Below are 12,982 nucleotides of genomic sequence, written 5' to 3' on the forward strand. Positions count from 1 at the left end.
AGTGGAATTAGTTCTGTTTACTTTAGGGATAGCCTCCCAAATCTCTACGTTGGAAGCATGAAGAGGAAACATCTTATAATTATTTAAAGGAGTAAAGGAGATTCCCGGTATATTACATTCTTTACAAATTATCTTAGACATTGTCTTAGGAGCAGAAAAAAACCAGAAGACTTGGCTGCAGGCAAAACAATTAAATCAAGCAGTTTCACTGACTTTTTCTCAAATGAATTAGGATCCTGCAAAACGTCATGTAATAAGTAAAAATGTTAAATCTTTAAAATAAATGAAGAAGCCTCGGAATCTTGATCAAGGTTAGAGTTTTGATCATCAGATAATAAAATATGCCCACAGAATAAAGAACAGAATTCTCTAAATCTTTCCAAAACCCTTGAGCCTTCCTGCCACTATTAACATTAAGAGAACTCGTATCATGTATAAGGTTAGACAGTTATGTTTACTTGAAGGAGGCATAGCTGCCAAAATCTTAATAATTGTAAAGTGCACATAATCTTTAAACCCAGGAGAAAAATCCACTGGCCCTCCTTAGAAATACCCTAGGGGGTAACATCGTTTAGGAGCAACCATATGAAAGGGATCAGACTGTAATAAAGTAGAGGAGACAGCTCCAGTCTGCTCCATAGAAAGAGAACTTGTACCAGGGCACAGATAAACACAACCAATAAACAAAAATGGTTAAATATTTTAAATATCTATATCTATGTATCTATCTATATATCTACCTAACTATCTATTTATCTATCTATCTACATATACACTTACAGGCAATAACAGCTGGTTTCCTAAAGCATAACTGTGCAGACAAAACCTGGTTAAGGGACAGTCAACTCAAAGCATTTTATTGTTTAAAAAGATAGATAATTCCTTTATTACCCATTTTACCATTGTGATTACATTGTTTCTAAGCATCTTCTGAAGGCCCCCTGATCACATGACTTTATCTATTGACTTGCATTTAAGCCAATTAGTGCTGTGTTGTTAGAATCCACGGGTGTCAGCACAATGTTATCTATATGGCTCACATGAACTAGCTTACCCTGTTGTGAAAAGCAAATACAAAAGCATGTGATCATGGGGCTGTCTTTAGGGACTTAGAAACAGACAGAAATTTAGAGGTTTAAAGGTTATAAAGTATGTTAATATAACCATGTTTGTTGTGCAAAGCTGGGGAATGGGTAGTAAAGGGATTATCTATCTTTTTAAACAATAACAATTTTTACGTTGACTGTCCCTTTAAACTTGCTGCCATTATTCTCTCTAAGGCCTAGAAGTGAAACAGTTAATAAGGTAACCATACATTGCTCTCTGCATTCTATAGTGTTTGTTAACTGCAGGGTGTGGTTCACTAATTCACGGTTTCACTGCTGGGCCGCTCAAAATCTGTCCTTAGAAGGAACACTGCTTGCTACAATAAAAAAAAATTAAACTGCAAAACCACCCATAATCCTACAAATAAAGAGTGTGCTCATCTCCATAGCTAATTAAAAAGGAACTTTGAGAAGTAAAGATGCACAAAGTAGTTTAAGATACAACAGACTCACTAGTACAGATTGTAAAAGTAATGTAAAGTATTTGTGACCTGTATAGTGTAAGGCAAGTGTGCTTACCTGGTCCCCTGGCTAGAATATACATTATATGTTTTTACCTACTAATAGCCTGTCGGCTATATTAGTGCATAAAAGATACTTACCTGTTCTGCACCCACTTCCAGTAGACGAGCCCATCCAGTGCTGTGTACATAAGCAGAGGAATCAGCAAAAAAGTTATTTTACGAAGATCAACAGGAGGAGGCTGAAGGACAAGTCCCAGTGACACCTGGGGCAGGCTAGTGATAAACTCCTGCAGGAGAATTACTCCCACTGCAGATACTACTTCTGTACAGCCCTCTGTCCTATCCTGGCTTTCGGGATAATGGGTCTTACATAAGTCTGAGAACCCCTGTCAACAAAGAATCTGGAGCAACTCAATTATCAACTTTTCCTGTGGAGGCAAAAAATAAGACTAAGGCGCATAGGAAGTTGGATGGATTAAAAGCTCTTGGTATGTTGGGTATTTTTTGCCTACTCCTACTGGTTAGGAATTGAATCCCACAGGTGATTGTTTGTGGACTCTCATCACCTTATAGAAGAAAAACGAATCCTGGTCTTTTAAAAACAAATGCTTATTACTGGAGGCAAACTATAAATTTACTGCATGCAATACAGGCTTGACAAGTCATCTATAATAGGAAAATCCCAAAATAAACAGCATTTGTATTTCTACATTCCTGAAGTAATGCAGCACCATCTAGTGGCATAAAGCAATTTTGCAGAAAGATTATGCTAAGTAAAACATTATTCAATATAACTATCATGACAAAGAGAAACACAGCAGAGTTCTGCTAAATACTATGTGAAATTAAAGGGTTAGAAAGGTCAAAATTTTTGCAATATACTTCCATTGGCAAAAGTATTTCTAGTCAAAGTTATTACTTTTTCAGCAGCTATGCACATATATGCTGTGAGTGCCCGTGCACCAGTATTCAAGCAGCCCATCCTCTCAGAGAATCAACAGTGGCTTGCAAGTCTTCACAGACACAATACACCCCCCCAACACTGGTGCTTGAATACACACAGAATATGTGTGTTTGATGCTGAAAAACAATACTTATACTAGAAACATTTTTGCTAATGGAAGTATATTGTAAAAATACTATTTAAAATTGCAATGCACCCACGCACATTTCAATTTTGACCTTTCTATCCATTTAAGGTCTTTCTGATATCTTGAAATGTAAAATAACTACATTGCTATTTGGTATTTTGACTAAAATTTACATGAACTTAATAATAAAACTAAATTAAAATTGTTCAAATTCAATCAAATCTTATAGTTAGTAAAAGAGTTTTAAAAACTAATGTTTAAAGTATGTTCAAAGATTTATGGAAAATGATTTTCAAGCATGCATATCCCATCATCTCAATTTTCTACAATTCAATAAGTAATTTAAATATGAGCACATTAAAGTGATTGTAAATTCATACCAACAGCTCTAGGATTCTCTATGTCATATGCGCAAGTAGCGTAAGAGTTGCGCATGCGCATTGCATCACAATTAGTGAGTTCAGAGCACGGGAGCGTGCAGGTACTTTTTAACATGGGGCACATGGTGAGCCAATAATTGGCTAAAATGTATGTCAATCAAAGCAGTAGCTTAGAAAAGTTTCGAGAGAGGCTGAATATAAAACTAACGTTACCGTAATAAAATTTAAGTTATTCAGTAAACTGATGTTTTTAATATTAAAAAAAGCATATCGATATGCTAGTTAGGATACAAGCTTTTAAAATATGTTGAGCAGTTGGTATGAATTTACAATCACTTTAAGTGCATTTGTATATATTCATTACACTTATGCAATTTACATTTTTTACATGTCCTAGAAGATACAATCTTGGCCCTTGATTACTTGAGATAACATAATGTCATTACCTAGCATGCATTTCCCAAAGCTTTGTGCCCATTCTCTGGTCCCAGACGCACGTCAGACCCTCTTCTCCTCCAGAGACTACTTTCCAATCATCCATATAGGCTGCTGAGACACCAAGGTGGTGGGCATAAAATGAACAGAGGGATTTACTGCATCGCATGTCATACACACGCACCCTGTGCAAAAGTACAATGAGGGTTATCATACATTCAAATGTATAGGTTACTGTCAAATACAGGTGAGTTTAAACTGTTGCTAATTTTGTCAGGTTTTTAATAGTATAAATTGCAAGGCTTATATTAATGAAACATGTTATGAATCCCTTAACAACTTGTTTGCTGCATTTTTTTTTCCAATAGCCAAACTTCCCTCACAACTTGCACTAATTGGAGTAGCCAGTATGTATTTGTTAAAGGGACAGTAAACCGACAATGTTTCTTTAACGATTTATATAGCACATACAATTTTAGTCAACTTTTAAATGTATTCCTATTATCAAATTAGCTTCATTCTCTTGGTATCCTATGTTGAAGGAGCAGTAATACACTAGTAGAATCTAGCTAAAACATTGTGTGAGCCAATGACAAGAAGCATATAAGTGTAGCCACTAGGGTTGCTCGTTATCCTCCATAAAAATACTGGACAATAACTCGCTGTCTGGGCACAATGGGAGATGGGGTCACACAATGTTCAACCAAAATCTTTACTTTAGCCCTCGTTCTTGATCCCACAATGTGTATTTTTCACAGTTAAGCAGTAATTTTACCACTTGGCTGCCAGTAACATACAAATCAATAATTTTACCCTTTGGCAGCCAGTAACGCTCCTAAACATAAGCGATTTGACCCCATTGACTGCCCCTCACTTCTTTCTACTCCATATTTGTAATAAGTTTAGGCACAGGAGGCCTTTTATATTTAGCAAACACTTAATGACTTTAAAAAACTGGACATTTAAAGGGACATTAAACACTAAATAAATGCTTGCTAGAATGATGCATTCAAAAAAATTATTAGTCTAAGAATAACATATAGATTATGTTGTATTTTTTTTAATTGTTATTAGTTTAAATATTGACAAAATAAGTGTAAAGTTTTAATGTCTATAAACCAATGGGAGCTACCTTGTTGTAACTTAGGTTACCTTCTCTGCTGTGGCCAATTAGGGACAGTTATAAATAGGTCACTAGAATGTGCAGCCAATGGCTGTGTGGAATATAATTGCGCTCTGCACTTCCATTTCTAACAAGAACTGAAAAGCTCACAATTTCAGAATTGAATTACAGGAAAAGTGGACAAAATAAATAATGAACGTATATTGTAGAGTTTATATATATATATATATATATATATATATATATATATATATATATATATATATATATATACTATCCAAAGAGGTAGAAGCACTCACGGTGACATGATCATCATTCAGCCTGCCCGGGGTGCTTTAAAATAATAATACAAGCATCCAAAGAGAAAAGCAGATGCTTATATATATATATATATATATATATATATATTATCAAAATTCCTGTGTGAATGTCTCACATGGTTGTTTGAAAGGTTTTCGAATTCAAAGCCATTCCAGTCCACCTGAAAACCTTGGAATTGCACAATTATCATTAGCCTTTCAAACGGATTCAAACTGATCAAAAAATAGTTTTCAAGTAGCTTTAACAGGATTTTTGGTCTTTTTATTATGCCTTGACTCCTTGAAAACCTGTTTTGGGCTGCTTCAAGTGGAATACCTTTGACTGTTTTCAGTTTTAAACCTGTGCAAGCCCAGGTCACATTTTAATAGGCACATTTTTGTCTATTAATAATAATAATAATAATAATACCCATATAATAATAATACACATATGTGAAATCACTTGCGAGTGCTCCAGAATAACTATAAAAACTAGAGATGAAAATATCCCCTGAACATCTCTATGTAAAAAAGATATTTACCTCAAAATTTCAACCAGCTTCGCTGATGTCACACTTTACTTTACTGTGATCTCATGAGATTTTATAGTTAACTTCCATAAATTGGGGAGGGAAATAACATAACTGTGTCTGAACATGGCAGATGCACGCTCCCGTGCAAGTTCCAAGACTAGCATCCTAATTGGCTGCTTAAAGTCCATTACAATAGGATGTGGCTACTGAGGACATTTTGAGGTAAAATATCTTTTTTACATACAGATGTTCAGGTGATATTTTCTAGTCAGTTGTTTACAGCTATGTTGCATAATTTTCCAGTACCTACATACTTGGGTTTAATAAAAAGTCACTAATATGGTTGAACTAGTGCCATTAAATGATGTAACTTGAACTCAAATAAAATTTCTTCTTACTTGATACATTTCTTTCTTTCATGGTGGTGAGAGTCTATGAGCCATAACTTCATAACTAGGAGGCACACAATATTCCCAACACACCAAGAGCTTTTCATCCCACCCACATCTATGCAGCTACTAGTCTAAAGTAGAGCCAAGAAGAGGAGAAAAACAGAAAAGCAGAAATGGATAAAGCAGGGAATGAGAGACTAGAAAACAATAAAAGGTACAAAAATAACAAGTGTGTCGCATGGACTCTAACCAATAAAAAAGAAACTAATTTATCAGATAAGAATACTTTTTTTTCTTTCATAAGGTGGTGAGAGTCTATGAGCTATAACTTCTGGGATCTACTATCCAAGCTGTGTAGTCCACAATACCAAGAAAAGGAAAGACATAAAAAAGAAGGCAGGCACATCACTGACCAGACACAGCGGCCTGGAGAACTTTCCTTCCAAATACAGCTTCTGAAGAAGCACAAACATCAAAATGATAAAACTTTGTGAAAGTATGAAGACCAATTTTGACTTTACAAATTTGTTCTACGGAAGCCTTAATTTTGAAAGTGCATCAAGTGGAAACAGACCTCGTAAAGTGAGCTGTAATACGGGGTGGAGGTTTTTTTGCCTCCAAGTATAAGCTTTCCTGATTAACTGTTTCAACCAGGAGGTCAAATTAACTGCAGTAGCCTTTTGACCTTTACACTGGCTTGAGTAATGAAAAAAATAAACGTGAAGATTGCCTAAATTCTCAAGTAGATTGAAGATAAAACTTTAAATTATGTAAAATATGTTCCTTAAAATTCTTTGGATTTGACCATGAGGAATGAACCACAAGCTCTTGGTTAATGTTATTAGAAGAAACTACCTTAGTCAAGAAGCCGATGTGAGTTCAAAGAACTGCTTTATCTTGAAGAAAGTTAAAGATCTTTGCAAGAAAGCGCAGAGACTTGGAAGAAACAAAAACCTTCCATGTCAACAACAATATATAAATCATAAAAAGGCTCAAACAGAGAAAAACGGCAACTTTCAAAACCAAACTGAGGTTCCATGGAGGAGGCTTTACAACCAGTCTAAGTCTAATGAAAGACTTAATGAACACTTGAATGTCTCACAGGCTAGCTAGCTTCCTATGATGCAAAACTGAAAGAGCTGAAATCTGGCCTTTTAAGGAACTGGCTGATAAACCCTTATACAAACCACCCTGAAGAAACTGAAAGACCCTAGGTATCCTAAAAAAATCCTAGCGAAATCTTGTTACAGGTTTCCTTGCTGGTATCAAAGTATTGATAACTAAATCAAAGAACCCTCTAAATCAAAGAAACCTAATGCAAAATTACTGTAAACATTCAATCTCCAAGCAGTCAATTTTAGAGCCTTTAAATCTGGATGAAAGAAAGGACCTTGGGGCAGAAGATCTTTTCTTAACGGCAAGGACCAAGGTGGAGAACTGGACATTTCAGCCAGATCTGCATACCCTGTCCTGCGGGGCAAGGCTGGAGCAATCAGAATAACTGATGCCTTCTCTTGACAAATACATGCAATTATCCTGGGCAGCAGAACATGTAAATGAGACAAAAAATCCAAGGAACCACTAGAGCATCATTTCCACCCGAGGATCTCAAGTTCATGCACAGTATTTCAGCAGTTTGTGATTCAACACAAGAGGCCATCAGATATATGTCCGTAAACCTCACTTATTCACAATCTGATTGAAGCCCTCCTGGCTGAGGGACCATTCTCTTGAATGGAAAGTCTGACGACTGAGAAAGTCTGACTCTCAATTTTATACAATACGTTCAGGAAACGAGTTCACTAGCTTAGACAAAATAATCACACTTTTTAAACTCCAAGTGTGCTCCGGAACACTCCTCACTGCACTCCCCTTATTAAATTTCAACTGTCAGTTGCCCCACGAAATAGTATAGAAACATCAGTCTCTTACCGCTTCCTGGAAGAATATCTCAGTGCCTTCCTAGTATCCTGGACTTCCTAGTATCCTGGACAAGAGGTCCTATATAGCTGAAGCACACCGCCAACTGTTGAATTTAGATGAGTATTCAATTTTGGACAGGGATCCTACAGAGAAATACAGTCATGAACTAAGGCAGATTTTGGATGATGGAAGAGAACCAAACTATTGAATATTTGGATGTTAAATTTCCCAAGACCCCCTGGTTTCACCATCTGCCAAAGGTTCATAAGTCTTTGGTGAATGTTCAAGGAAGACACATTGTGAGTGGGATTGATTCTTTATTGGAACACCTCTCACAGTGGGTGGATTCGATTCTACAGCCCTTGGAACCAGCACTAGGTTCATACATTAGAGACACTAAGCATGTTATCAATGTGGTCAAAGATATTGTATGGAGAACAGATTACACTTGGCTTACTGTTGATGCAGTTGCCTTATATTCAAGTATACCACACAAAAAGGCATTGAAGCGGTTTCTAACTGTTTGAGAATGTTTGGGAATCTTTCAGAAGATTTACAAACTTATGTAGTAAGGATTATACAATTTCTACTTACACATCATTTTTTCAGGTTTGAAGGTCAGTTCTTTCTCCAAAGATGCGGCACAGCAATGGGAGCCAAATTTGCCCCATCATATGCAAACCTTTATTTAGGTTGGTGGGAGCTAGGCCGCATCTTTGGAGAGGGGAATCCATTTCTGAGCTGAATAATGTTCTATAGGAGATACATTGATGATCTCCTGTTCATTTGGACGGGAGATCCAAATGATATTCTTTCTTTTGTTACATACCTTAACAACAATGACATGAATTTGAAATTCACGTTTGAGATGAATACTACCGAAATAAATTTTCTGGACCTTACCCTGAGAGGAGTCAATGGTGTTAAGGTATCAACTATAGTGTACCACAAGCCAATAACAGGGAATACACTGTTACATGGCAATAGCTGTCATCCGAAGGAAACTAGGTTTGCAGTGGCAAAGGGACAATTTACAAGGTTACGTAGAAATTGTTTGGATCAAAAGGATTTTGACAAGGAAGCTAAAGATCTATCGTACAAACTCAGAGAGGTAGAGCTAATTCCGAAAGATATTCTCTTAGGAGAAAAACAAAGGATAACTGAGCGCAGCTTCAATGGGGTCCATTTTGTGACAGAGTTCAGTACACAGTATACACAGATTTGCAAAATAGTGAAAAAACACTTTCACCTTTTGGCAGCGGATGACCATTTGGTCAATGTAGTAGAACAGGGTGTCAAATGTTCTACAAAAAGACCAAAAGCTTAGGTAGTATACTGGCACCTACACAACTAGAGAGTGTATCAAGTAATAGGAGTTCTTGACTGAGGCATCTCGGAATGTTTAAATGTGACAGCAGCAGATACAGGCCTTGTGAGTATGCCCAAATCACGAAAGAATTAATTTTGACCACTAATGGCAAACATTTTGACATTAAGACATGCCTCAACTGTACCACCAGCTATGTTATTTACCTGATAACATGTACAAGCTGTAATTTGCTATATGTGGGCCTCACGTCAAGGGACATGAGGTCCAGAATTAGAGAGCATTTGTCCACTTTCAAAATTGCAAAAACAGAATTTATGTTTACCTGATAAATTTCTTTCTCCAACGGTGTGTCCGGTCCACGGCGTCATCCTTACTTGTGGGATATTCTCTTCCCCAACAGGAAATGGCAAAGAGCCCAGCAAAGCTGGTCACATGATCCCTCCTAGGCTCCGCCTACCCCAGTCATTCGACCGACGTTAAGGAGGAATAATAGCATAGGAGAAACCATATGGTACCGTGGTGACTGTAGTTAAAGAAAATAAATTATCAGACCTGATTAAAAAACCAGGGCGGGCCGTGGACCGGACACACCGTTGGAGAAAGAAATTTATCAGGTAAACATAAATTCTGTTTTCTCCAACATAGGTGTGTCCGGTCCACGGCGTCATCCTTACTTGTGGGAACCAATACCAAAGCTTTAGGACACGGATGAAGGGAGGGAGCAAATCAGGTCACCTAAATGGAAGGCACCACGGCTTGCAAAACCTTTCTCCCAAAAATAGCCTCAGAAGAAGCAAAAGTATCAAACTTGTAAAATTTGGAAAAAGTGTGCAGTGAAGACCAAGTCGCTGCCCTACATATCTGATCAACAGAAGCCTCGTTCTTGAAGGCCCATGTGGAAGCCACAGCCCTAGTGGAATGAGCTGTGATTCTTTCGGGAGGCTGCCGTCCGGCAGTCTCGTAAGCCAATCTGATGATGCTTTTAATCCAAAAAGAGAGAGAGGTAGAAGTTGCTTTTTGACCTCTCCTTTTACCTGAATAAACAACAAACAAGGAAGATGTTTGTCTAAAATCCTTTGTAGCATCTAAATAGAATTTTAGAGCGCGAACAACATCCAAATTGTGCAACAAGCGTTCCTTCTTTGAAACTGGTTTCGGACACAGAGAAGGTACGATAATCTCCTGGTTAATGTTTTTGTTAGAAACAACTTTTGGAAGAAAACCAGGTTTAGTACGTAAAACCACCTTATCTGCATGGAACACCCGATAAGGAGGAGAACACTGCAGAGCAGATAATTCTGAAACTCTTCTAGCAGAAGAAATTGCAACTAAAAACAAAACTTTCCAAGATAATAACTTAATATCAACGGAATGTAAGGGTTCAAACGGAACCCCCTGAAGAACTGAAAGAACTAAATTGAGACTCCAAGGAGGAGTCAAAGGTTTGTAAACAGGCTTGATTCTAACCAGAGCCTGAACAAAGGCTTGAACATCTGGCACAGCTGCCAGTTTTTTGTGAAGTAACACCGACAAGGCAGAAATCTGTCCCTTCAGGGAACTTGCCGATAATCCTTTTTCCAATCCTTCTTGAAGGAAGGATAGAATCCTAGGAATCTTAACCTTGTCCCAAGGGAATCCTTTAGATTCACACCAACAGATATATTTTTTCCAAATTTTGTGGTAAATCTTTCTAGTTACAGGCTTTCTGGCCTGAACAAGAGTATCGATAACAGAATCTGAGAAACCTCGCTTCGATAAAATCAAGCGTTCAATCTCCAAGCAGTCAGCTGGAGTGAAACCAGATTCGGATGTTCGAACGGACCCTGAACAAGAAGGTCTCGTCTCAAAGGTAGCTTCCAAGGTGGAGCCGATGACATATTCACCAGATCTGCATACCAAGTCCTGCGTGGCCACGCAGGAGCTATCAAGATCACCGACGCCCTCTCCTGATTGATCCTGGCTACCAGCCTGGGGATGAGAGGAAACGGCGGGAACACATAAGCTAGTTTGAAGGTCCAAGGTGCTACTAGTGCATCCACTAGAGCCGCCTTGGGATCCCTGGATCTGGACCCGTAGCAAGGAACTTTGAAGTTCTGACGAGAGGCCATCAGATCCATGTCTGGAATGCCCCATAGTTGAGTGACTTGGGCAAAGATTTCCGGATGGAGTTCCCACTCCCCCGGATGCAATGTCTGACGACTCAGAAAATCCGCTTCCCAATTTTCCACTCCCGGGATGTGGATAGCAGACAGGTGGCAGGAGTGAGACTCCGCCCATAGAATAATCTTGGTCACTTCTTCCATCGCTAGGGAACTCCTTGTTCCCCCCTGATGGTTGATGTACGCAACAGTCGTCATGTTGTCTGATTGAAACCGTATGAACTTGGTCCTCGCTAGCTGAGGCCAAGCCTTGAGAGCATTGAATATCGCTCTCAGTTCCAGAATATTTATCGGTAGAAGAGATTCTTCCCGAGACCAAAGACCCTGAGCTTTCAGGGATCCCCAGACCGCGCCCCAGCCCATCAGACTGGCGTCGGTCGTGACAATGACCCACTCTGGTCTGCGGAATGTCATCCCTCGTGACAGGTTGTCCAGGGACAGCCACCAACGGAGTGAGTCTCTGGTCCTCTGGTTTACTTGTATCTTTGGAGACAAGTCTGTATAGTCCCCATTCCACTGACTGAGCATGCACAGTTGTAATGGTCTTAGATGAATGCGCGCAAAAGGAACTATGTCCATTGCCGCTACCATCAACCCGATCACTTCCATGCACTGAGCTACGGAAGGAAGAGGAACGGAATGAAGAATTCGACAAGAGTCCAGAAGTTTTGTCTTTCTGGCCTCTGTTAGAAAAATCCTCATTTCTGAGGAGTCTATAATTGTTCCCAAGAAGGGAACCCTTGTTGACGGGGATAGAGAACTCTTTTCCACGTTCACTTTCCAGCCGTGAGATCTGAGAAAGGCCAGGACGATGTCCGTGTGAGCCTTTGCTCGAGGGAGGGACGACGCTTGAATCAGAATGTCGTCCAGGTAAGGTACTACTGCAATGCCCCTTGGTCTTAGCACCGCTAGAAGGGACCCTAGTACCTTTGTGAAAATCCTTGGAGCAGTGGCTAATCCGAAAGGAAGCGCCACGAACTGGTAATGTTTGTCCAGGAATGCAAACCTTAGGAACCGATGATGTTCCTTGTGGATAGGAATATGTAGATACGCATCCTTTAAATCCACCGTGGTCATGAATTGACCTTCCTGGATGGAAGGAAGGATAGTTCGAATGGTTTCCATCTTGAACGATGGGACCTTGAGAAATTTGTTTAAGATCTTGAGATCTAGGATTGGTCTGAACGTTCCCTCTTTTTTGGGAACTATGAACAGATTGGAGTAGAACCCCATCCCTTGTTCTCTCAATGGAACAGGATGAATCACTCCCATTTTTAACAGGTCTTCTACACAATGTAAGAACGCCTGTCTTTTTATGTGGTCTGAAGACAACTGAGACCTGTGGAACCTCCCCCTTGGGGGAAGTCCCTTGAATTCCAGAAGATAACCCTGGGAGACTATTTCTAGCGCCCAAGGATCCAGAACATCTCTTGCCCAAGCCTGAGCGAAGAGAGAGAGTCTGCCCCCCACCAGATCCGGTCCCGGATCGGGGGCCAATATTTCATGCTGTCTTGGTAGCAGTGGCAGGTTTCTTGGCCTGCTTTCCCTTGTTCCAGCCTTGCATTGGTCTCCAAGCTGGCTTGGCCTGAGAAGTATTACCCTCTTGCTTAGAGGACGTAGCACCTTGGGCTGGTCCGTTTTTACGAAAGGGACGAAAATTATGTTTCTCTGGGATGACCAAATTTTCACAATCATCCAGAGTGGATAATACCTCCTTAAGCAAAATGCGGAGATGTTCCAATTTAAA

General features: G+C 39.2%; 1 protein-coding gene across 1 annotated transcript in view; it reads right to left on the bottom strand.

The window, feature by feature from the left end:
* Positions 1 to 12,982, bottom strand: part of FBXW8 (F-box and WD repeat domain containing 8) — a 527,093-nt gene that overhangs the window by 8,495 nt on the left and 505,616 nt on the right. Inside the window, exon 9 of the mRNA XM_053701689.1 lies at positions 3,488 to 3,661. Coding sequence (XP_053557664.1) covers positions 3,488 to 3,661 — 174 coding nt within the window. The remainder of the gene's footprint in view (positions 1 to 3,487; positions 3,662 to 12,982) is intronic.

This window comes from Bombina bombina, chromosome 2, assembly GCF_027579735.1.
Source record: "Bombina bombina isolate aBomBom1 chromosome 2, aBomBom1.pri, whole genome shotgun sequence".
Taxonomy (NCBI): Eukaryota; Metazoa; Chordata; class Amphibia; order Anura; family Bombinatoridae; genus Bombina; species Bombina bombina.